The sequence below is a fragment of the Entelurus aequoreus genome, linkage group LG06 (genome assembly GCF_033978785.1).
Source record: "Entelurus aequoreus isolate RoL-2023_Sb linkage group LG06, RoL_Eaeq_v1.1, whole genome shotgun sequence".
NCBI lineage: Eukaryota > Metazoa > Chordata > Actinopteri > Syngnathiformes > Syngnathidae > Entelurus > Entelurus aequoreus.
This window is the reverse complement of record NC_084736.1, coordinates 36,550,776-36,574,551: the sequence shown is the minus strand read 5'-3', so window position 1 is coordinate 36,574,551 and position 23,776 is coordinate 36,550,776. Positions and strand designations below refer to the sequence as shown.

Genomic DNA, 23,776 nt, shown 5'->3' with positions numbered 1-23,776 from the left:
ACACCATCAATGTGTTTATTTTTATTATCATCGTTGTTATTATTATTATTAAATGTAGCTTACCATGATCAATATGTTTATTTTTATTATCATTATTATCATTATTATTATTATTATTATTATTATTATTATTATTATTATTGTTGTTAAATGTAGCTGAACACCATCAACATGTTAATTATTATTATCATTATTATGATGATGATTATTATTATTATTAAATGTAGCTTACTGCCATTATGTGTTAATTATTATTATGATTCTAATTATTATTAAATGTAGCTTACGGTGTTTATTATTATCATTATTATTATTAGTATTAGTATCATTAATATGAATATTATTATTATAAAAAATGTGGGTAAACACGCTGCATGAGTGTATATTTAAAAGTAAGTCCTTGTAGGTTCCTGGCGGTGGTTCCGTCCCTGGCAGACAGTTCTGAGTCGGTGTCAGGACAGAGACCCAACACCAGCGTGGAACAAGGGTATGTTGCTTCACCAGCTGACACATGAACACACCAGCATGTCTCATGTCACTTCTCGCTTCAGCTCGGGTCTCCTCAGCACTCTAGTGGGGGAGAAGTCTGTGACCCAGAGGTGGGAGGTAAGGTCCTGGTCTCACATGTTTCACCCTCCCTGTCCTGGCCTGACCCTCACTACTTCCTGTGTCGCCAGCGGGGCGAAATCAGTAACTTCCAGTACCTGATGCATCTCAACACGCTGGCGGGGCGCTCCTACAACGACCTGATGCAGTACCCCGTCTTCCCCTGGATCCTGGCAGACTTCGACTCCGAGGTGAGCGCCAGGGTCGGCATGAACAGCGCCTTTTTCGGTCGTGTTGACGCTTCTTGTTTGTGGCGTAGGAACTGGACCTGAACAACCCCAATACCTTCCGTAACCTGGCCAAGCCCATGGGAGCTCAGACGGACGACAGACTGACCCAGTACAAGAAACGCTACAAGGACTGGGAGGACCCCACCGGTAAGAACCAGACCCAGTGACATCGTCTTGTATCGAGATAGTGGAACCTCCATTGAGCAACTTCTTGAACAGGGTTTGTAAATGTAAAAGTTTGTATAGTGAAGCAATTGTCTCCATAAGAAACAATGTCAAAATGAATAATTGGTTCTTGAACAGGTTTGTAAATGTAAAAGTTTGTACAGTGAAGCAAATTTCTCCAGAAGAAACAATGTCAAAATGAATAATTGTTTCATGAACAGGGCTTGTAAATGTAAACGTTTATATAGTGAAGCAAAAGTCTACATAAGAAACAATGTCAAAATGAATAATTGGTTAATGAACAGGGTTTGCAAATGTAAAAGTTTGTATAGTGAAGCAAAAGTCTCCACAAGAAACAATGTCAATATGAATAATTGGTTCTTGAACAGGGTTTGTAAATGTAAAAGTTTGTATAGTGAAGCATATGTCTCCATAAGAAACAATGTCAAAATGAATAATTGGTTCATGAACGTTTTTGAAAATGTACAAGTTTGTTTAGTGAAGCAGATGTCTCCATAAGAAACAATGTCAAAATGAATACCGTATTTTTCGGAGTATAAGTCGCTCCGGAGTATAAGTCGCACCGGCCGAAAATGCATAATAAAGAAGGAAAAAAACATATATAAGTCACATTTTTTGGGGAAATTTATTTGATAAACCCCAACACCAAGAATAGACATTTGAAAGGCAATTTAAAATAAATAAAGAATAGTGAACAACAGGCTGAATAAGTGTACGTTATATGACGCATAAATAACCAACTGAGAACGTGCCTGGTATGTTAACGTAACATATTATGGTAAGAGTCATTCAAATAACTATAACATATAGAACATGCTATACGTTTACCAAACAGTCTGTCACTCCTAATCGCTAAATCCGATGAAATCTTATACGTCTAGTCTCTTACGTGAATGAGCTAAATATTATTATTTGATATTTTACGGTAATGTGTTAATAATTTCACACATAAGTCGCTCCTGAGTATAAGTCGCACCCCCGGCCAAACTATGAAAAAAAATGCGACTTATAGTCCGAAAAATATGGTAATTGGTTCTTGAACAGGGTTTGTAAATGTAAAAGTTTGTATAGTGAAGCAAAAGTCTCCATAAAAAACAATGTCAAAATGAATAATTGGTTCCAGCCTGTAAAAAAAAAGTCCATATGTTAGTGTATAATATCAAGTGCTATACAGTACTGTTTATCAAGCAAACTTAACTAGGAGATTTGCGGTTTCTCTTTATTAACTAGCTAAAACAACAACAACAACAACAAGCTGAATTGTCCTGTATGCGCTGCTCTGCCAACACACGCAGAAGTCCCTTTGGTGCCCTCACAAACGATCAGAAATCACAAACATTTTGAACTCCACAGCGATTCTCTCCTTCATTCCATGCTGGTCTGTTGTCTTTTTTTGGACTTGCATTGAGTTAGCAAAATGGACCAAAACACAGAAAAGGTACATGAATGAACAAACGAATTAACTAATGAACGAACGGAAGATCGAACGAACGAACAAATCAGTTAATGAACGAACAAATTAATTAATGAACGAATAGACAAATGAACAAACAAATACACGAACGAACGAACAAAAGAATGAAGCCTTGGTACACAGACATGGTTCTCACATAGAACCACATTTGGCTCCATCTAAAAGTTTGTAAGTTGTCAAGTTTGTAAAAAGAGGGTTAAAAAAATAATGAATGAATGAAAGAAAGAAATGTTGGTACACAAAGAATTAATGAATGAAAGAAAGAATTAATGAATTAATCGTTGGTACACAGACATGGTTCTCACACAGAAACACATTTGGCGCTATCTAAAAGTTTGTGAATTGAAAGGTTTGTAAAACGAGGGCTAAAAAATAATGAATGAAAGGAAGATACATTGTTACACAGAAAGAATGAATGAAGTGTTGGTAAACAGACATGGTTCTTACACAGAAGCACATTGGCTCCATTTAAAAGTATGTCAAATGAAAAGTTTGTAAATAGAAGGTTAAAAAGGAGTGAATGAAGCGTTGGTACACAGAGATGGGTCTCACACAGAAGCACATTTTGCTCCTTTTAAAAGTTTGTAAAAGGAAAATTTTGTAAATAGAAGGTTCAAATGAATGAATGAATAAAAGAAGTGGTGGTACACAGACATGGTTCTTACACAGAAGCACATTGCCTCCATCTAAAAGTTTGGCAATAGAGGGTTAAAAAAGAATGAATGAAGCGTTGGTACACAGACATGGTTCTCACACAGAAGCATGTGTGGTTCCATCTAAAAATGTGTAAATTAAAAAGTTTGTAAATGAAGGGTTCAAAAAGAATGAATGAAGCGTTGGTACACAGACATGTTTCTCACACAGAAGCACATGTGGATCCCTCTAAAAGTTTGTAAAATGAAAAGTTTTTAACAGAGAGTTCAAAAAGAATGAAAGGTGTTTGTGCACAGACATACTTCTCACACAGTAGCACATTTGGCTCCATCTAAAAGTTTGTACAATGAAATGTTTGTATAAAAAAAGGGTTCTTAAATGGAGGTTGCACTGACATGGACGTCCTGGTGCTGAGTAATGACTGAGTGAAGTTTGAGGGTAGAGGACTTGAAGAGAAACACAACTGACTTAGCGAGTTATTTCATGAAAAGTGACGACCTGACCTGGTGTCGCAGGTGAAACTCCCGCCTACCACTACGGCACACACTACTCCTCTGCCATGATCGTCGCCTCCTACCTGGTGCGCATGGAGCCCTTCACGCAGATCTTCCTCAGACTGCAGGTTGGTTTCTGGCACAGAAGCGGTAGTCTCTCCTCGGTCACACCTCAGTAACCGTGCCGGCGTTCCCAGGGAGGACACTTCGACCTGGCCGACAGGATGTTCCACAGCGTGCGCGAGGCCTGGCTCTCCGCCTCCAAACACAACATGGCCGACGTCAAGGAGCTCATCCCCGAGTTCTTCTACCTGCCCGAGTTCCTGCTCAACTCCAACAACTTCGACCTGGGTCAGTAGGGGGCGACATGGAAGCGGACATCTCAAACGTATTCTAATGACTTCCTGTTTGGGGGTACCAGGCGCCAAGCAGAACGGTACCAAGCTGGGCGATGTCATCCTGCCGCCCTGGGCCAAAGGAGACCCGCGGGAGTTCATCCGGGTCCACAGAGAGGTGCGAGCGCCACACCTTTGCCTGCGTTTGGACCTCCTCTCACTCCTGCTTGATCTTAGGCGCTGGAGTGCGACTACGTGTCAGCTCACCTCCACGAGTGGATCGACCTGATCTTCGGCTTCAAGCAGCAGGGCCCGCCCGCCGTGGAGGCGGTCAACGTCTTCCACCACCTGTTCTACGAGGGCCAGGTGGACATCTACAACATCAACGACCCTCTCAAGGAGACCGCCACCATCGGCTTCATCAACAACTTTGGCCAGATCCCCAAGCAGGTACCAGGTCTTCTTCAACATCCAAGTATCAGTCTTCATCACATGCAGAGGAATACCTTTACCTTCACCGCAATGCTTACCTGAAAGATGTGTTGTTAGGTGGTTACTTGAAAGGTGTGTTGTTTAACAGTTACCTGGTTACCTGAAGTGTGTGTTGTTTAACAGTTACCTGGTTACCTGAAAGGTGTGTTGTTATACGGTTACCTGAAAGGTGTGTTGTTACAAGTTTACCTGGTTATCTGAAAGGTGTGTTCTTTAACAGTTACCTGGTTACCTGAAAGGTGTGTTGTTATACGGTTACCTGAAAGGTGTGTTGTTACCTGAAAGGTGTGTTTAACAGTTGCCTGGTTACCTAAAGGGTGTGTTGTTTAAAAGTTACCTGGTTACCTAAAAGGTGTGTTGTTTAACAGTTACCTGGTTACCTGAAAGGTGTGTTGTTATACGGTTACCTGATTACCTGAAAGATGTGTTGTTTAACAGTTACATGGGTGTCTGAAAGCTGTGTTGTTTAACAGTTACCTGGTTACCTGAAAGGTGTGTTGTTATACGGTTACCTGAAATGTGTGTTGTTACAAGTTTACCTGGTTATCTGAAAGGTGTGTTGTTTAACAGTTACCTGGTTGCCTGAAAAGTGTGTTGTTTGACAGTTACCTGGTTACCTAAAAGGTGTGTTGTTTAACAGTTACCTGGTTACCTGAAAGGTGTGTTGTTATACGGTTACCTGATTACCTGAAAGGTGTGTTGTTTAACAGTTACCTGGGTGTCTGAAAGCTGTGTTGTTTAACAGTTACCTGGTTACCTGAAAGGTGTGTTATATGGTTACCTGATTACCTGAATAATGAAAAAAAAAATCAACCTTTTTATTGCAGCCACTAGCAAGAATGCTATTAGCACATCAACAAAAGTACCAAACATAAGATAAGCAAGGCTTTTGTAACAACTGTGATTAATCGTGATTAATCACAATTCAAAAGTGTAATTAATCGGATGTATGAAAAATGATCGATTGTCAGCACGCGCGACTAATGCTAATGCTAATGCTAACACCGGAAAAGAGCGATACTTGCGCACATTCTGTTCTCCAGAAGTACTTTTTTGATACCGGTGTCGGAATAACAATGTTGTGCTTCGTCCTGCCAAGTCTTCTTATGCTCTGGCAGAGCAGGTGTGCTGACTTTGTGTGTGTGTGTGTGTGGCAGCTGTTCAAGAAGCCACACCCTCCCAAGCGCGTGCGTGGCAAAGCCAACGGCGACACGGCCAACGTCCCCCTCGGCTCCAGCAGTGACAAGATCTTCTTCTACCACCTGGACAACCTCAGACCCTCGCTGACGCCCGTCAAAGGTAGTGTCCAGTCAGCACACCGGGTGGGACCTCCCCACTCACCACTCCCTGTCCTACGCCGCAGAGCTGAAGGAGCCCGTTGGTCAGATCGTGTGCACGGACAAAGGCGTCCTGGCCGTGGAGCAGAACAAGGCGCTGGTCCCGCCCACCTGGAACAAGACCTTCGCCTGGGGCTACGCCGACCTCAGCTGCCGCCTGGCCAACTACGAGTCCGACAAGGTCAGTGAGAAACCGCTAATTCCACAAGTCACCACCAGGTGGTGCTACTGCACCCATGTGTTTGTGTATTGGAACGTGTTGATCAATTAGGGATGATCAATATTTGTATCAATTGCTGCTTCTCAAGCCTGGTGACTTATTGTATGAGATATATATATATATATATATATATCTCATATAATATTCTCTCACATCTCTAATCCCATTCCCACCATTCCACTTCTTCGTCACACACCTGCTACCACTTTTGTTTGTACAAACATTTACAAATTACCACATTTTCCAGGACGTTTTTCCCCATTCAAAATGTATGAGCAATTTTTCAAACCTAACATTAGCATGTTAGCATGCTTTGCTAGCTCGTTTAGCTATTTTTGTATAAAGTTTGGTATTTGTCACATGCTAACTGTTGATGTTAGCATGCTAGCTTTTAAGCTAATTGTGCAGGTATACACTTCAGAGTGTCATAGTTTGGTACATGTCATATGCTAACTGTCAGCTTGTAAGCATGCTAACTTTTTTGGTGACATTTTTGGATACACACCTGACAGTCATATATTTATTTTGGTACTTGAGGCGTGTTTACTATTGGCATGTTAGCTTTTCCAGATATTTTTTTACACCTCAGTCTAATATTTTGGTACTTAATGTATGCTAGCTGTTAGCATGTTAACATTAGCATGCTAATTTTTTTGGCAAACGTTTTGTTGGCATGCTAGCTTTTTCGCAAATTTTGCAGGTATACATCTCAAAGTCTAATAGTTTGGTACATGACATATGCAAACTGTTAGCATGTAAGCAAGTTAACATTAGCATGCTAACTTTTTTGGTGAAATTTTTGGATACACACCTGACAGCCATATATTTATTTTGGTACTTGAGGCGTGTTTACTATTGGCATGTTAGCTTTTTCCGATATTTTTTTACACCTGAAAGTCTAATATTTTTGTACTTGATCTATGCTCGCTTTTAGCATGTTAACATTAGCATGCTAACTTTTTTGGCAAACTTTTTGTTGGCATGCTAGCTTTTTCGCAAATTTTGCAGGTATACATCTCAAAGTCTAATAGTTTGGTATATGATATATGCTAACTGTTAGCATGCAAGCAAGTTAACATTAGCATGCTAACTTTTTTTGTGAAATTTTTAGATACACGCCTGACAGTCATATATTTTGGTACTTGAGGCGTGTTTACTATTGGCATGTTAGCTTTTTGCGATATTTTTTTACACCTGAGAGTCTAATATTTTGGTACTTAATGTATGCTAGCTGTTAGCATGTTAACATTAGCATGCTAACTTTTTTGGCAAACGTTTTGTTGGCATGCTAGCTTTTTCGCAAATTTTGCAGGTATACATCTCAAAGTCTAATAGTTTGGTAGATGACATATGCTAACTGTTAGCACGTAAGCAAGTTAACATAGCATGCTAACTTTTTGGGTGACATTTTTGGATACACACCTGACAGTCATATATTTATTTTGGTACTTGAGGCGTGTTTACTATTGGCATGTTAGCTTTTTCAGATATTTTTTTTACACCTGAAAGTCTAATTTTGGTACTTGATCTATGCTCGGTTTTAGCATGCTAACTTTTTTGGCAAACGTTTTGTTGGCATGCTAGCTTTTTCGCTAATTTTGCAGGTATACACCTCAGAGTCTAACAGTTTGATACATGACATATGTTAACTGTTAGCATGTAAGCAAGTTAACATTAGCATGCTAACTTTTTTGGTGACATTTTTGGATACACACCTGACAGTCATATATTTATTTTGGTACTTGAGGCTTGTTTACTATTGGCATGTTAGCTTTTTCAGATATTTTTTTTACACCTGAGAGTCTAATATTTTGGTACTTAATGTATGCTAGCTGTTAGAATGTTAACATTAGCATGCTAACTTTTTTGGCAAAAGTTTTGTTGGAATGCTAGCTTTTTCGCTAATTTTGCAGGTATACATCTCAAAGTCTTAATAGTTTGGTACATGACATATGCTAACTGTTAGCATGTAAGCAAGTTAACATTAGCATGCTAACTTTTTGGGTGACATTTTTGGATACACACCTGACAGTCATATATTTATTTTGGTACTTGAGGCGTGTTTACTATTGGCATGTTAGCTTTTTCAGATATTTTTTTTTGCACCTGAAAGTCTAATATTTTGGTACTTGATCTATGCTAGCTTTTAGCATGCTAACTATTTTGGCAAACGTTTTGTTGGCATGCTAGCTTTTTCGCTAATTTTGCAGGTATACACCTCAGAGTCTAACAGTTTGACACATGACATATGCTAACTGTTAGCATGTAAGCAAGTTAACATTAGCATGCTAACTTTTTTGGTGACATTTTTGGATACACACCTGACAGTCATATATTTATTTTGGTACTTGAGGCGTGTTTACTATTGGCATGTTAGCTTTTTCAGATATTTTTTTACACCTGAAAGTCTTAATATTTTGGTACTTGGTCTATGCTAGCTTTTAGCATGTTAACATTAGCATGCTAACTTTTTTGGCAAACCTTTTGTTGGCATGCTAGCTTTTTCGCAAATTTTGCAGGCATACATCTCAAAGTCTAATAGTTTGGTACATTACATATGCTAACTGTTAGCATGTAAGCAAGTTAACACTAGCACAGTAACTTTTTTGGTGAAATTTTTAGATACACACCTGACAGTCATATATTTTGGTACTTGAGGCGTGTTTACTATTGGCATGTTAGTTTTTTTAGATATTTTTTGTTACACCTGAGAGTCTAATATTTTGGTACTTAATGTATTCTGGCTTTTAGCATGTAAGCATGTTAACATTAGCATGCTAACTTTTTTGGCAAAATTTTTGTTGGCATGCTAATGTTACCACGTTAGCTTTTTCAGTTATTTTTTCACACCTCAGAGTCATAGATTTTGGTACTTGAGGCATGTTTACTGTTGGCATGCTAATATTATCATGTTAGCTTTTTCAGATATTTTATTACACCTCAGAGTCTAATATTTTTGTACTTTATGTATGGTAACTGTTAGCATGTTAATATTAAAATGCTAGCTTTTTAGCTAATTGTGCAAGTATTCACCTCAGAGTCTAATAGTTTGGTACATGCCATATGCTAACTGTTAGCATGTAAGCATTTTAACATTAGCATGCTAACTTTTTTGGCAAATTCTTTAGATATACACCTTATGTTGGCATGCTAACGTCAGCATGTTAGCTTTTTGAGATATTTTTTTACACCTCAGAGTCATAGATTTTGGTACTTGACGCATGCTAACTGTTATATCTTTTGTTACCTGACGCTATTTATCCTATCGCTAGCTATTTACACACAATTTCTTATGAAATTACATTTTGTAGTGTATTATTTAAAAATGTAGATTAATAAGCACATACGAACACGTGTTCCGACACACTGAAAACCAGAGACTTGCAACAGGGGGCATCCGGTCCCATCCGGTCCCCAAACCTTTGCTTCTGTTCTTCTCGACCAGAAGCCTCTGTTGAGAGCCAGCAAGAAAATGAGCTTTATGCTCAGTAGTACTCCCCCTGCTGGTTGGTGCCAGTACTTGCAGCTTTTTAGCTAATTTAGCAAGTATACACCTCAGAGTCTAATGTTTTGGTACTTGACACACGCTAACTGTTAGCATCTGAACATGTTAACATTTGCATGCTAACCTTTTTGGTGAAATTTTGAAATACATACCTGGCAGTCATATATTTATTTTGGTGCTTGAGGCGTGTTTACTGTTGGCATGGTAACGTTAGCATGTTAGCAATTTTATTACACCTAAGAGTCTAATATTTTGGTACTTGATGTACGCTAACTGTTAGCTTGTCAACATTAACATGCTAGCTTTTTTGCAAATTTTGCAGGTATACACCTCAGAGTCTAATAGTTTGGTATATGACATCTGCTGACTGATAGCATGTAACCATGATAACAGTAGCATGCTAACTTTTTTGGCAACATTTTTGTTGGCATTCTAACGCTAGCATGTTATCTTTTTCAGATATTTTTTTACACCTCAGAGTCATAGATTTTGGTAGTTGAGCCGTATTTACTGTTGGCATGCTAACGCTAGCATTTTAGCTTTTTCAGATATTTTATTACACCTCAGAGACTAATATTTTGGTACTTGATGTCCGCTAACTGTTAGCATGTTAACATTAACATGCTAGCTTTTTTGCAAATTTTGCAGGTATACACCTCAGTCTAATAGTTTGGTACTTGACATCTGCTGACTGTTAGCATGTAACCATGTTAACATTAGCATGCTAACTTTTTTGGCAACATTTTTGTTGGCATTCTAATGTTAGCATGTTAGCTTCTTCAGATATTTTTTTTAACACATCAGCGTCATAGATTTTGGTCTTTGAGGTGTGTTTACTTTTGGCATGCTAACTTTTTTGGCCAATTTTTTAGATATACACCTCATGTTGGCATGCTCACAGCATGTTAGCTTTTTCAGATATTTTTCTACACTTCAGAGTCATAGATTTTGGTACTTGACGCATGCTAACTGTTATATATTTTGTTACCTGACGCTATCTGGCTATTTACACGCAATTTCTTATGAAATTTAAATTTGTCATTTATTCTTTAAAAATGTAGATTCATAAGCACACTGAAAACACCAGACTTGCAACAGGGAGCATCCGGTCCCATCCGGTCCCCAAACCTTTGCTTCTGGTCGAGAAGAGTCCGGTCAACCATTACCAAGAACAGTGCAGAAGACAGCCTCTTAGAAAGTCAAGGGAGAGGGGGGGAATGCGTCCGCCTCTGTTGAGAGCCAGCAAGAAAATGAGCCTCATGCTCAGTAGTACTCCCCCTGCTGGTTGGTGCCAGTTAAGTATGGTTGTCTTCCAGGCCTTGGTGGTCTACGAGTGTCTGTCCGAGTGGGGCCAGATCCTGTGCTCCATCTGCCCCAACCCCAGGCTGCTGATCACGGGCGGGACCAGCACGGCCGTCTGCGTGTGGGAGGTGGGAACGTCCAAAGAGCGAGCCAAGTCTCTGGCCCTCAAACAGGTAATGGGTGCACTCGGACGGGCGTTTTTTTTTGTTTTCTTTTGTGGAAGGACCGCAACGAAGCCCCGCCCTCTGCTCGCAGGCGCTGCTCGGTCACACGGACGCAGTCACGTGTCTGACGGCGTCGTCGGCGTACCACATCGTGGTGAGCGGCTCGCGGGACAGAACGTGCATCGTCTGGGACCTGAACACGCTGTCCTTCGTCACGCAGCTGAGGGGCCACCGGGCCCCCGTGTCCGCCCTCTGCATCAACGAGCTGACGGTAGGTACTCACCCACACCCGCTGTTCTGGTGGCGTGACCCGGTGTTGTGTCCCGCAGGGCGACATCGTGTCCTGCGCCGGCACCTACATCCACGTGTGGAGCATCAACGGCAACCCCATCGCCAGCGCCAACACCTTCACCGGCCGCAGCCAGCACATCGCCTGCTGCTGCGTGTCCGAGATGAACGAGTGGGACACGCAGAACGTCATCGTCACCGGACACTCGGACGGCGTCGTCAGGGTAACCGCATCCCCACCCCGCCGCCACGCTAACCCCAACATTCACGCCTGCCCTCCTTCCTCCCTGCAGTTCTGGAGGATGGAGTTCCTCCAGGTCCCCGAGACCCCCGCCCCGGAACCCGTGGAAGTGGACGTGGCGGAATGCTGCGGCGAGGACAAACTTGGTGAGATGACACAAAACACGAGTCTGGAGGAAGGAAGTCTCACTCGTTGCTCGCTCGTCCACCAGAGGGAGGCCACGCCCACAACGGCGCCGACGATGACAGCAGCGAGTCTGACGGAGAAGAAAGTCTTCTGGGTCAGGAACACAAAACTGCACACGACTCTTCTGGTGCAGGAACCGCTCAGCCTGCCGGGGCCCTGCAGGCACACAAAGGTACTTTCAAAGTACTTTTAACTACTGCGTACTACCCAAAGGTACTAGCTGTAAAGTACTTTTAACTACTGCTTACTACCCAAAGGTTCTAGCTTTAAAGTACTTTTAACTACTGCTTACCACGATTTTAAAGTACTTTTAACAACTGCTTACCACCTTTCAAAGTACTTTTAACTACTGCTTACCACCTTTTTAAAGTACTTTTAACTACTGCTTACCACCTTTCAAAGTGCTTTTAACTACTGCTTACCACCTTCCAAAGTACTTTATACTACTTCTCACTACCTTTTCATTATTGCTTACAGCTTTCAAAAGTACTTTTAACTACTTCTTACTACCTTTAAAAATACTTTTCTTACTGCTTACTACCCAAAGGTACTACCTATTATTACTACAATGATTACAATACATAACATAGTATTACAGGAATGATTACAATACATAACTTAGTATTACTACTCCCGCCATCAGTGTGTGAATGTGTGTGATTGGATGAATGTGGAAATACTGTCAAAGCGCTTTGAGTACCTTAAAGGTAGAAAAGCGCTATACAAGTATAACTCATTTATCATTTATTTATTTACAATTACTATATAACGTAGTACTTCTACAATGACCGCAGTACACAACATAGTAGTATTACTACAATGATTGCAATACACAACATAGTACACAACAATGACTACAGTAGTTATATACGATGCTACATATGAATGTTGTGTCCATGCTAGCAGTTGTTGGCTAGCTAGTCAGTTAGTTAGCGTGTCGCTACAAAGCACGTTTACGTTTCAGGAGCGCGAGCGGGAGCGTCGTGGTCGGTGGACAGCGGCTCAGACGATTCCCGCCGCTGGTCAGACAGCCTCAGCATCGACGAGAAGGACGGCTTCGTCTTCGTCAACTACTCCGAAGGACAACACGGCAAAGGACTGCCGCCGCACCTCCACGCTGCCCATCACGGCCCCAACGCTGTCACTCAGCTCCTGCACCCCCCCGTTGTGGAGGCGCGCACGTACAACCAGCTGAGGGCGGGTACGTGTCCCACGCTTCTTAGCCAACCAACGTGTCCTCGCTAACAAGTGGCGTCACTAACCATTCGCATGTCCTCGCTAAGCGTTAGTGTGTCCATGCTAATCGTTAGCGTGTCCTGGCTAACCGTTAGCGTGTCCTCGCCGAGCGTTAGCGTGTCTTGGCTCTCCATTGGCGTGTCCTGGCTAACCGTTAGCGTGTCCTTGCCAATCGTTAGTGTGTCCTGGCTAACCGTTAGCGTGTCCTCGCCGAGCGTTAGCGTGTCTTGGCTAACCTTCGGTGTGTCCTCGCTAACCATTGGCGTGTCCTGGCTAACTGTTAGCGTGTCTTCATGAAGCGTTAGCGTGTCCTCGCTAACCGTTGGCATGTCCTCGCTAAGCGCTAGCTTGTCCTGGCTAACTGTTAGCTTGTCCTGGCTAACTGTTAGCATGTCCTGGCTAACTGTTCACGTGTCCTCGCTAACCGTTGGTGTGTCCTCGCTAAACGTTAGCTTGTCCTGGCTAACTGTTAGTGTGTCCTGGCTAACTGTTCACATGTCCTCTCCAAACGTTGGTGTGTCCTCGCTAAGCATTAGCTTGTCCTGGCTAACTGTTAGAGCGTCCTTGCTAACCGTTAGCATGCCCTCGCCAAGCGTTAGCGTGTCCTGGCTAACCGTTAGCGTGTCCTCTCTAAGCGATGGCGTGTCCTGGCTAACTGTTAGCGGGTTTTCATGAAGCGTTAGCATGTCTTGACTGTCAGTGTGTCCTGGCTAACTGTTAGCGTGTCCTGGCTAACTGTTCACGTGTCCTCGCTAAGCGTTAGCTTGTCCTGGCTAACTGTTAGCTTGTCCTGGCTAACTGTTAGCGTGTCCTGGCTAACTGTTCGCGTGTCCTCGCTAACCGTTGGCATGTCCTCGCTAAGCGTTAGCTTGTCCTGGCTAACTGTTCACGTGTCCTCCCTAACCGTTGGCGTGTCCTCGCTAAGCGTTGGCGTGTCCTAGCTAACTGTTAGCGTGTCCTCGTTAAGCGTTGGCGTGTCTTGGCTAACTGTTAGCGTGTCCTCGTTAAGCGCTGGCGTGTCCTGGCTAACTGTTAGCGTGTCCTCGTTAAGCGTTGGCGTGTCCTGGCTAACTGTTAGCGTGTCCTCATTAAGCGTTGGCGTGTCCTGGCTAACTGATAGCGTGTCCTCGTTAAGCGTTGGCGTGTCCTGGCTAACTGTTAGCGTGTCCTCGTTAAGCGTTGGCGTGTCCTGGCTAACTGATAGCGTGTCCTCGTTAAGCGTTGGTGTGTCCTGGCTAACTGTTAGCGTGTCCTCATTAAGCGTTGGCGTGTCCTGGCTAACTGTTAGCGTGTCCTCATTAAGCGTTGGCGTGTCCTGGCTAACTGTTAGCGTGTCCTCATTAAGCGTTGGCGTGTCCTGGCTAACTGATAGCGTGTCCTCGTTAAGCGTTGGTGTGTCCTGGCTAACCGTTGACGTGTCCTTGCAGGCTACAGGTGGGAGCGCCAGTTAGTCTTCAGGAGCAAGCTGACCATGCACACGGCCTTCGATCGCAAGGACAACGCTCAGCCCGCCGAGGTCACGTCGCTCGCCATCTCCAAGTAAGACCGGCAACCTTCTCGTCTCCCCTTCCTCTCGCCCTCCTGCGACTCATGGTCTTTTTGCAGGGACCACAGTAAGATCCTGGTGGGGGACGGACGCGGCCGAGTCTTCAGCTGGTCCGTCAGCGAGCAGCCGGGTCGCTCGGCCGCCGACCACTGGGTGAAGGACGAGGTGGTGGACGCCTGCTCGGCGTGCAGCGTGCGATTCTCCCTCACCGAGAGACGCCATCACTGCAGGAACTGTGGACAGCTCTTTTGTCACAAGTAGGTCTTTGGTCTTGGTACATTCAAGACTTGGGGTACTTCGGTCTTTTCTACCATCTTTAGTCCACACGCATGTCCAGAAATTCAGAAGGGGAAGCAGTGCACTGTCAACACCGTGTATGGTGAGGATGGTGTTCTGCTGACCTCGACTGCGGATGTTGTGGTGGTGGAGGGAATATTTCAAAGACCTCCTCAATCCCACCTACATGTCTTCCTATGAGGAAGCAGTTCCTGGGGAATCTGTGGTGGACTCTCCTATTTCTGGGGCTGAGGTAGTTAAAAAGCTAGAGGAGTGTGATCGGGGGATCACAATCCTCAGCCTTCCTGGTAAGGTCTATTCAGGTGTACTGGAGAGGAGGCTACGCCGGATAGTCCAACCTTGGATTCAGGAGGAACAGTGTGGTTTTTTCCTGGTCTATGGAACTGTGGACCAGCTCTATACTCTCGGCAGGGTCCTTGAGAGTGCATGGGAGTTTGCCCAACCAGTCTACATGTGCTTTGTGGACTTGGAGAAGGCGTTCGACCGTGTCCCTCGGGAAGTCCAGTGGGGAGTGCTCAGAGAGTATGGGGTAATGGACTGTCTTATTGTGGCGGTCCGCTCTCTGTATGATCAGTGTCAGAGCTTGGTCCGCATTGCCGGCAGTAAGTCGGACACGTTTCCAGTGAGGGTTGGTCTTTGGGTTAAAGTTACCAAAGTTAAAGTTCCAATGATTGTCTCACACACACACTAGGTTTGGTGAAGTTTGTCCTCTGCTTTTGACCCATCCCCTTGTTCACCCCCTGGGAGGTGAGCGGAGCAGTGAGCAGCAGCGATATCACACATATAAACACTCTGCAGGACCGCTTGTATCGCACATGATATCACACACAATTAAACACTCTGCAGGACTGCTTGTATCGCACATGATATCACACACAAGTAAACATGCTTCAGGACTGCTTGTATCGCACATGATATCACACACAAGTAAACACTCTGCAGGACCGCTTGTATTGCACATGATATCACACACAAGTAAACACTCTGCAGGACTGCTTGTATCGCACATGATATCACACACAAGTAAACATGTTTCAGGACCGCTAGTATCGCACATGATATCACACACAAGTAAACACTCTGCAGGACCGCTTGTATCACACATGATATCACACACAAGTAAACATGCATCAGGACCGCTTGTATCGCACATGATATCACACACAAGTAAACATGCTTCAGGACTGCTTGTATCGCACATGATATTTTGATTTGATTTTCTATTTTATTTTAAATATGCAAAACATAAGAGCAATCCAATGGAGAATTAAACCGAAAAAATTTACCAAATGAGCAATGGACTTTTTAATTTTTATTTATTTTTTTAATTTTATTTACATATTTGAAAAGGAGTGAGAAGAAGTTTACACTTATTTAATCCCACCCCATTTTTTTAAATCATAAATTACTCTGAGCTAGAACTACCTGTTCCCTCTATGTACAAACTTCATGAACTTGTATCTACATAAATGGTACATACATATGCACACTGATCATGCCACACTACCACTAGTGATCATGCCACACTACCACTAGTAATCATGCCACACTACCACTAGTGATCATGCCACACTACCACTAGTAATCATGCCACACTACCACTAGTGATCATGCCACACTACCACTAGTAATCATGCCACACTACCACTAGTGATCATGCCACACTACCACTAGTAATCATGCCACACTACCACTAGTGATCATGCCACATCACCACTGCATCAATGGGCAGACCCACACTCTTCTGTGACACACTCAACCCCTCCTTCATCTCTCTACCTCTGGACTACCATGTGCCTATACTTCTTTTGAAACTGCTTTCACTCCACATTCAAACCATTCCATAGTTTCACTCCACAAATTGAAATACAAAAACTTTTAATGGTCGTTCTATAACTAAGCATTTAAATTGTAACCCCCCTCTCGTGTGCTGAACCATTTTTGAATGCTTCCTGGAAGTTTATTGATTTTTGGCTTCATACATTATTTGTGCAGTTTGATACCAAATGATATGATTAAATGTCAATATTTTGGACAGTAAGAATAGTGAATGAGTATGGGTCCTGATATCCAACCTTGTTGATGATGCGTACAGCTCTTTTCTGAAGTATACATATTGAGTTTAATCAGCTTTTTTAATTATTCCCCCAGACTTCCACACAGTAGGTTAAATATGGTAAGACTAATGCGCAGTAGAGAATGTGGAGTAATTTGTGATCCAGAACCTGCTTTGCTTTATTTATTACTGAGGTGCTTCTTGACAGCTTAGTTTATACTTGTTTTATATGTGGTTTCCAGTTAATTTGATAGTCAATCATAACTCCAAGGAATTTTATTTCAAAAACCCTTTCAATATCCACCCCATCTATTTGTATCTGCACCCGTGTTTCACTTGTCCTATTTCCCAACAGCATTAACTTAGTCTTAGTCAGGTTTAATGACAATTTATTATAGTCAAACCAAGTTTTTAGTTTACTAATTTCTTCCATAATGACCTACAGCAATTGATTTGAGTCAACAAATATCAGTGTCATCAGCAAATAACACTAATTTCAATAAGGTAGACACTTTACATATATCATTGATATACAGGATGAACAATTTTGGCCCCAACACTGACCCCTGGGGGAAACCACAAGCAATGTCCAAACATGATGAACAAACTGTTGTCTCTTATTTAAGTAACTTTTAAGCCAGTCTAGTACAACTCCCCTGATTCCATACTTTTCCATTTTATTGATGAATATATCATGGTTAATTGTGTCAAATGTATTTTTTTAGATCAATAAATATTCCCATTGCATATTGTTTCTTGTCTATGGCATCTGTGATTTCCTCTATTGTTTCAATTATTGCCATTGATGTAGATCTGTTTGATCTAAACCCATATTGACAGTCAGAGAGTAATTTATGCTTTTCTATAAATGCATCTAACCTGTTATTGAATAGTTTTTCTAATATTTTAGAGAATTGTGGAAGTAAATTGACGGGTCTATAGTTTGTGAAGTGGTGTTTGCTCCCAGTTTTAACTTAAGCTATTTTCATTTCATTTGGAAATGCGCCGGTTTGAAATGACAAATTCCAGATATATGTTAATGGTTTTGATATCCTTGTAAAGACCTTTTTCATCAATGTCATACTAATGTCATTGGAGTCAGTGGACATTTTGTTCTTACATTTGTTTACAATATCCAACACTTCTTCTTCACCCACTGCATTTAAAAACATAGAATTGGGATTTCTCTCCAACAATCCCTCCATATTTTACCAGTTGTCCCTGGATCTGGGATTTTATTGTTGTGAAAAGGTGTGTAAAAAGTCCTTGAAATTCCTGTTTAGGCTTCTACTATTGAAATGGATAATTGATCATTTGCCCTTAGTAATAATGTTGTGGTTGTACTGTTCATTAGTATAGTAGCAGCAGTTCTCATTGATATTGAGGAGGAAATTATTGTCCGGGTCTATATCATGTTCCAAGTCTTGTAGGTGGTGCTCAGTGTATTGAGATGCTTTCAACTGTACATTGTCATATTCACTAATCATCTGAATTATGTGGTTAGTGTCATGGGTTGCATCTTGCGTATTGTCAATGTGTGTCATGATTGTGTTTTTGGCTTTTACCTTACAGTCCAGTTCAAACGTCATATTCGTTCAGATCTTCCATGTTTCTAATCACCAGCACTTTGGCGTTGAGTTTGATGAATACTTTACAGTTTGCAGTCCAAGTTTGTACAATGTTCTTCTCTGTCCTCATTTCGCGTGCTTTTCGGGCTATATCAGCATTCTGTTTGGTCAAATGGTCGTTCATGTATACCTTTTTAGCAACGCGATCTTGTGCTTTCTGTTTACAAATCTCAGGACTATGCTCGGCTTGTCGTTTGATCCTCTCTTGGGCAAAAGGTGACATGCCTCCATGCTGTTACAGTCCAGTTGTATGTCCTTGGACTGCATGTCGCTCCATTGAAATAACATACAACTCCGCCGGCTCCCCTCCATTCGCTGGGGTCACAGCTGGTGCGTTTGATGCTGAGTCCGGTGATGATCACATCATTGATCCGTGTGTACTGCTCATCTTCAGCAACTCTGTTCTCCAGAATTGTGGTTTTCTTATCTTTCTCCAGATTGTCAGCCCTCATCTGATCCAGCTGCCCAACAAGGGCCATGATAGTTGATCGTAGCAACTTCCTCCATCAGAGTGTCCATTGACTTTTTAAGTTCGCTATAATCAGCCTTGGGCGCCATCTCATCTTTGGAACAGCGCACCAGCTAGTTACTCCAGACATTCACTTAAATTAAATGAATTGCCAACTTCCTCCTTACATTATTAAACTTAAATGTTTGGAGTAAAATGTGCAAACGCCAGTTCAGCTACAATAATATTCCTATATATTTACGCTTACCAAATCACACAGTAAGTAAACACTCTGCAGGACTGCTTGTATCGCACATGATATCCCACACAAGTAAACTCTCTGAAGGATTGCTTGTATCGAACATGATATCACACACAAGTAAACTCTTTACAGGATTGCTTGTATCGCACATGATATCACACACAAGTAAACACTCTGCAGGACCGCTTGTATCGCACATGATATCACACACAAGTAAACACTCTGCAGGACTGCTTGTATCGCACATGATATCACACACAAGTAAACACGCTACAGGACTGCTTGTATCGCACATGATATCACACATAAGTAAACACGCTACAGGACTGCTTGTATCACACATGATATCACACACAAGTAAACTCTCTGCAGGATTGCTTGTATCACACATGATATCACACACCAGTAAACACTCTGCAGGACTGCTTGTATCGCACATGATATCACACACAAGTAAACTCTCTGCAGGATTGCTTGTATCGAACATGATATCACACACAAGTAAACTCTTTACAGGATTGCTTGTATCGCACATGATATCACACACAAGTAAACACTCTGCAGGACCGCTTGTATCGCACATGATATCACACACAAGTAAACACTCTGCAGGACTGCTTGTATCGCACATGATACCACACACAAGTAAACACGCTACAGGACTGCTTGTATCACACATGATATCACACACAAGTAAACTCTCTGCAGGATTGCTTGTATCACACATGATATCACACACCAGTAAACACTCTGCAGGACTGCTTGTATCGCACATGATATCACACACAAGTAAACTCTCTGCAGGATTGCTTGTATCGAACATGATATCACACACAAGTAAACTCTTTACAGGATTGCTTGTATCGTACATGATATCACACACAAGTAAACACTCTGCAGGACCGCTTGTATCGCACATGATATCACACACAAGTAAACACTCTGCAGGACTGCTTGTATCGCACATGATACCACACACAAGTAAACACGCTACAGGACTGCTTGTATCACACATGATATCACACACAAGTAAACTCTCTGCAGGATTGCTTGTATCACACATGATATCACACACAAGTAAACACTCTGCAGGACTGCTTGTATCGCACACAAGTAAACACGCTACAGGACTGCTTGTATCACACATGATATCACACAAGTAAACTCTCTGCAGGATTGCTTGTATCACACATGATATCACACACATGTAAACTTTTTTCAGGAATACTTGTATCGCACATGATATCACACACAAGTAAACTCTGCAGGATTGCTTGTATCGCACATGATATCACACACAAGTAAACTCTCTGCAGGATTGCTTGTATCGAACATGATATCACACAAGTAAACACTCTGCAGGACCGCTTGTATCGCACATGATATCACACACAAGTAAACACTCTGCACGACTGCTTATATCGCACATGATATCACACACAAGTAAACATGCTACAGGAGTGCTTGTATCACACATGATATCACACACAAGTAAACTTTCTGCAGGATTGCTTGTATCACACATGATATCACACACAGGTAAACTCTTTTCAGGATTACTTGTATCGCACATGATATAACTCTGCAGGACCGCTTGTATCGCACATGATATCACACACAAGTAAACTCTTTTCAGGATTACTTGTATCGCACATGATATAACTCTGCAGGACCGCTTGTATCGCACATGATATCACACACAAGTAAACTCTCTGCAGGACCGCTTGTATCGCACATGATATCAGAATCAGAATAGTTTTATTGCCATTGTTTGAGAACGGGTTCACAAACTAGGAATTTTTCTTGGTGCAAACGTGCGACATAAAACACATATAACACATATTTGGTATAAAAAGAGCTGTGACTGAGCTATCAGATAGACTTAGAAGCGATTCAAGGAATTCAAGGAGCTGCTGTTAGGAGTTATTGTTCATTTGCCTGATGGCCGAGGGGAAAAAACTGCTCAGGTGGCGGGAGGTGTGGGTCTGGATGGAGCGTAGTCTCCTGCCTGAGGGGAGAGGGGAGAATAGTGTGTGTCCAGGGTGAGAAGAGTCAGCTGTGATCCGACCCACACGCCTCCTGGTCCTGGAGGAGAACAAGTCCTGGAGGGATGGGAGCTTGCAGCCAATCACCTTCTCAGCAGCACGTACGATGCGCTGCAGTCTATTTTTATCCTGGACTGTGGCGCCGGGGAACCACACTGTGATGGAGGAGGTCAGGATGGACTCTATGATGGCTGAGTAAAACTGCACCAGCATCTCTGTCGGCACCTTAAGTTTCCTCAGCTGCCGCAGGAAGTACATCCTCTGCTGGGCCTTCTTGATGAGGGAGCTGATGGTCAGCTCCCACTTGAGGTCCTGGGTGATGGTGGTGCCCAAGAAACGGAAGGAGTCCACAATGGGGAAGGGGGTGGGAGAGTCAATCAGGGTGAGGGGGGATGGTGGGGCTGTGACTTTCCTGAAGTCCATGATCATCTCCACTGTTTTCTGGGCGTTCAGCTCCAGGTTGTTGAGGCTGCACCAGGACGTCAGCCGGTCCACCTCTCTCCTGTAGGCGGACTCATCGCCATTCGAGATGAGCCCGATGAGGGTGGTGTCATCCGCAAACTTGAGCAGTTTTACGGATTGGTGACTGGAGGTGCAGCAGTTTGTATACAGGGAGAAGAGCCAGGGGGAGAGTACACAGCCCTGAGGAGTACCAGTGTTTGTGGTTCGACTGTCCGAGACAATCTTCCCCAGCCGTACGTGCTGTCTTCGGTCTGTCAGGAAGTCATTAATCCAACTGCAGAGGGAGTCGGGCACGCTGAGCTGGTAGAGCTTGTCTCGTAGCAGTCCAGGGAGGATGGTGTTGAAGGCAGAGCTGAAGTCCACAAACAGGATCCTAGCGTAGGTTCCTGGGGAGTCCAGATGCTCCAGGATGAAGTGGAGGGCCAGGTTCACTGCATCATCCACAGACCTGTTGGCTCTGTAGGCGAACTGCAGTGGGTCCAGGAGGGGGGCGGTGATGTCCTTGAGGTGGGGCAGGACCAAGCGCTCAAAGGACTTCATGACCACAGACGTCAGCGCGACCGGCCTGTAGTCATTTAGTCCTGTGATCCGTGCTTTCTTGGGGACTAGGACAATGGTAGAGGTCTTAAAGCAGGACGGCACGCGGCATAGCTCCAGAGAGGTGTTAAAAATGTCAGTGAAGACAGGAGCCTGCTGGTCCGCACAGTGTCTGAGAGTGGAGGGGGAGACACCATCCGGCCCGGGGGCCTTCCGCGTATTCAGCTTCAAGAACTGCCGGCGTACATCCTCTTCTTTGATGGAGAGGGTCTTTACAGTCTTAACACACACAAGTAAACACTCTGCAGGACCGCTTGTATCGCACATGATATCACACACAAGTAAACTCTCTGCAGGACCGCTTGTATCGCACATGATATCACACACAAGTAAACACTCTGCAGGACCGCTTGTATCGCACATGATGTCACACACACGTAAACTCTCTGCAGGACTGCTTGTATCGCACATGATATCACACACAAGTAAACACTGCAAAAGTGAGTATGAAAGTGTATGCAGAGATAAATACAACATGAAGATGTTTTGTTGTGTTGTTTATTGATTTTGTGTGTGTGTGTGTGTGTGTGTGTGTGTGTGTGTGTGTGTGTGTGTGTGTGTGTGTGTGTGTGTGTGTGTGTGTGTGTGTGTGTGTGTGTGTGTGTGTGTGTGTGTGTGTGTGTGTGTGTGTGTGTGTGTGTGTGTGTGTGTGTGTGTGTGTGTGTGTGTGTGTGCGCGTGCGTGTGTGTGTGTGTGTCAGGTGTAGTCGCTTCCAGTCAGAGATCAAGAGGCTGAAGATCTCGTCCCCTGTGAGAGTTTGTCAGAACTGTTACTACAACCTGCAACACGAGCGCAGCACCAACCATGACAACAACTGACCCCGCCTGCGTCACCGGGTCATGTGACCTCCCCAGACACACTTCAACTGGCCCCGCCCCCATCACCAGGTCATGTGACCTCCCCAGATAAACTTCAACTGGCCCCGCCTCCATCATCGGGTCATGTGACCTCCCAGACAAACTTCAACTGGCCCCCACCCCCATCACCGGGTCATGTGACCTCCCCAGACACACTTCAACTGGCCCCACCTCCATCATCGGGTCATGTGACCTCCCCGACAAACTTCAACTGGCCCCGCCTCCATCATCGGGTCATGTGACCTCCCAGACAAACTTCAACTGGCCCCCACCCCCATCACCGGGTCATGTGACCTCCCCAGACAAACTTCAACTGGCCCCACCTCCATCATCGGGTCATGTGACCTCCCCGACAAACTTCAACTGGCCCCGCCTCCATCATCGGGTTATGTGGCCTCCCAGACAAACTTCAACTGGCCCCGCCCCCATCACGGTAATGTGACCTCCCAGACAAACTTCAACTGGCCCCGCCCCCATCACGGTAATGTGACCTCCCCAGACAAACTTCAACTGGCCCCGCCCCCATCACGGTCATGTGGCCTCCCAGACAAACTTCAACTGCCCCCGCCTCCATCATCGGGTCATGTGACCTCCCAGACAAACTTCAACTAGCCCCGCCCCCATCACG

The 23,776-nt window shown here is 43.6% G+C and overlaps 1 protein-coding gene across 4 annotated transcripts in view; it reads left to right on the top strand.

Moving 5' to 3' along the window:
• Positions 1-23,201, top strand: part of wdfy3 (WD repeat and FYVE domain containing 3) — a 202,441-nt gene extending 179,240 nt beyond the window's left edge. For all 4 annotated transcript variants that reach the window (XM_062050680.1, XM_062050679.1, XM_062050678.1 and 1 more), the window contains 19 exons: positions 407-487; positions 552-606; positions 678-797; positions 866-983; positions 3,666-3,772; positions 3,842-3,995; positions 4,066-4,157; positions 4,217-4,429; positions 5,629-5,770; positions 5,835-5,989; positions 10,850-11,008; positions 11,091-11,270; positions 11,329-11,511; positions 11,581-11,674; positions 11,740-11,886; positions 12,679-12,915; positions 14,378-14,489; positions 14,556-14,753; positions 22,992-23,201. In XM_062050680.1, the coding sequence (XP_061906664.1) occupies positions 407-487; positions 552-606; positions 678-797; positions 866-983; positions 3,666-3,772; positions 3,842-3,995; positions 4,066-4,157; positions 4,217-4,429; positions 5,629-5,770; positions 5,835-5,989; positions 10,850-11,008; positions 11,091-11,270; positions 11,329-11,511; positions 11,581-11,674; positions 11,740-11,886; positions 12,679-12,915; positions 14,378-14,489; positions 14,556-14,753; positions 22,992-23,109 (2,665 nt within the window). In that variant the 3' untranslated portion in view covers positions 23,110-23,201. The remainder of the gene's footprint in view (positions 1-406; positions 488-551; positions 607-677; positions 798-865; positions 984-3,665; positions 3,773-3,841; positions 3,996-4,065; positions 4,158-4,216; positions 4,430-5,628; positions 5,771-5,834; positions 5,990-10,849; positions 11,009-11,090; positions 11,271-11,328; positions 11,512-11,580; positions 11,675-11,739; positions 11,887-12,678; positions 12,916-14,377; positions 14,490-14,555; positions 14,754-22,991) is intronic.
• The last annotated feature ends 575 nt before the right edge of the window (positions 23,202-23,776 follow it).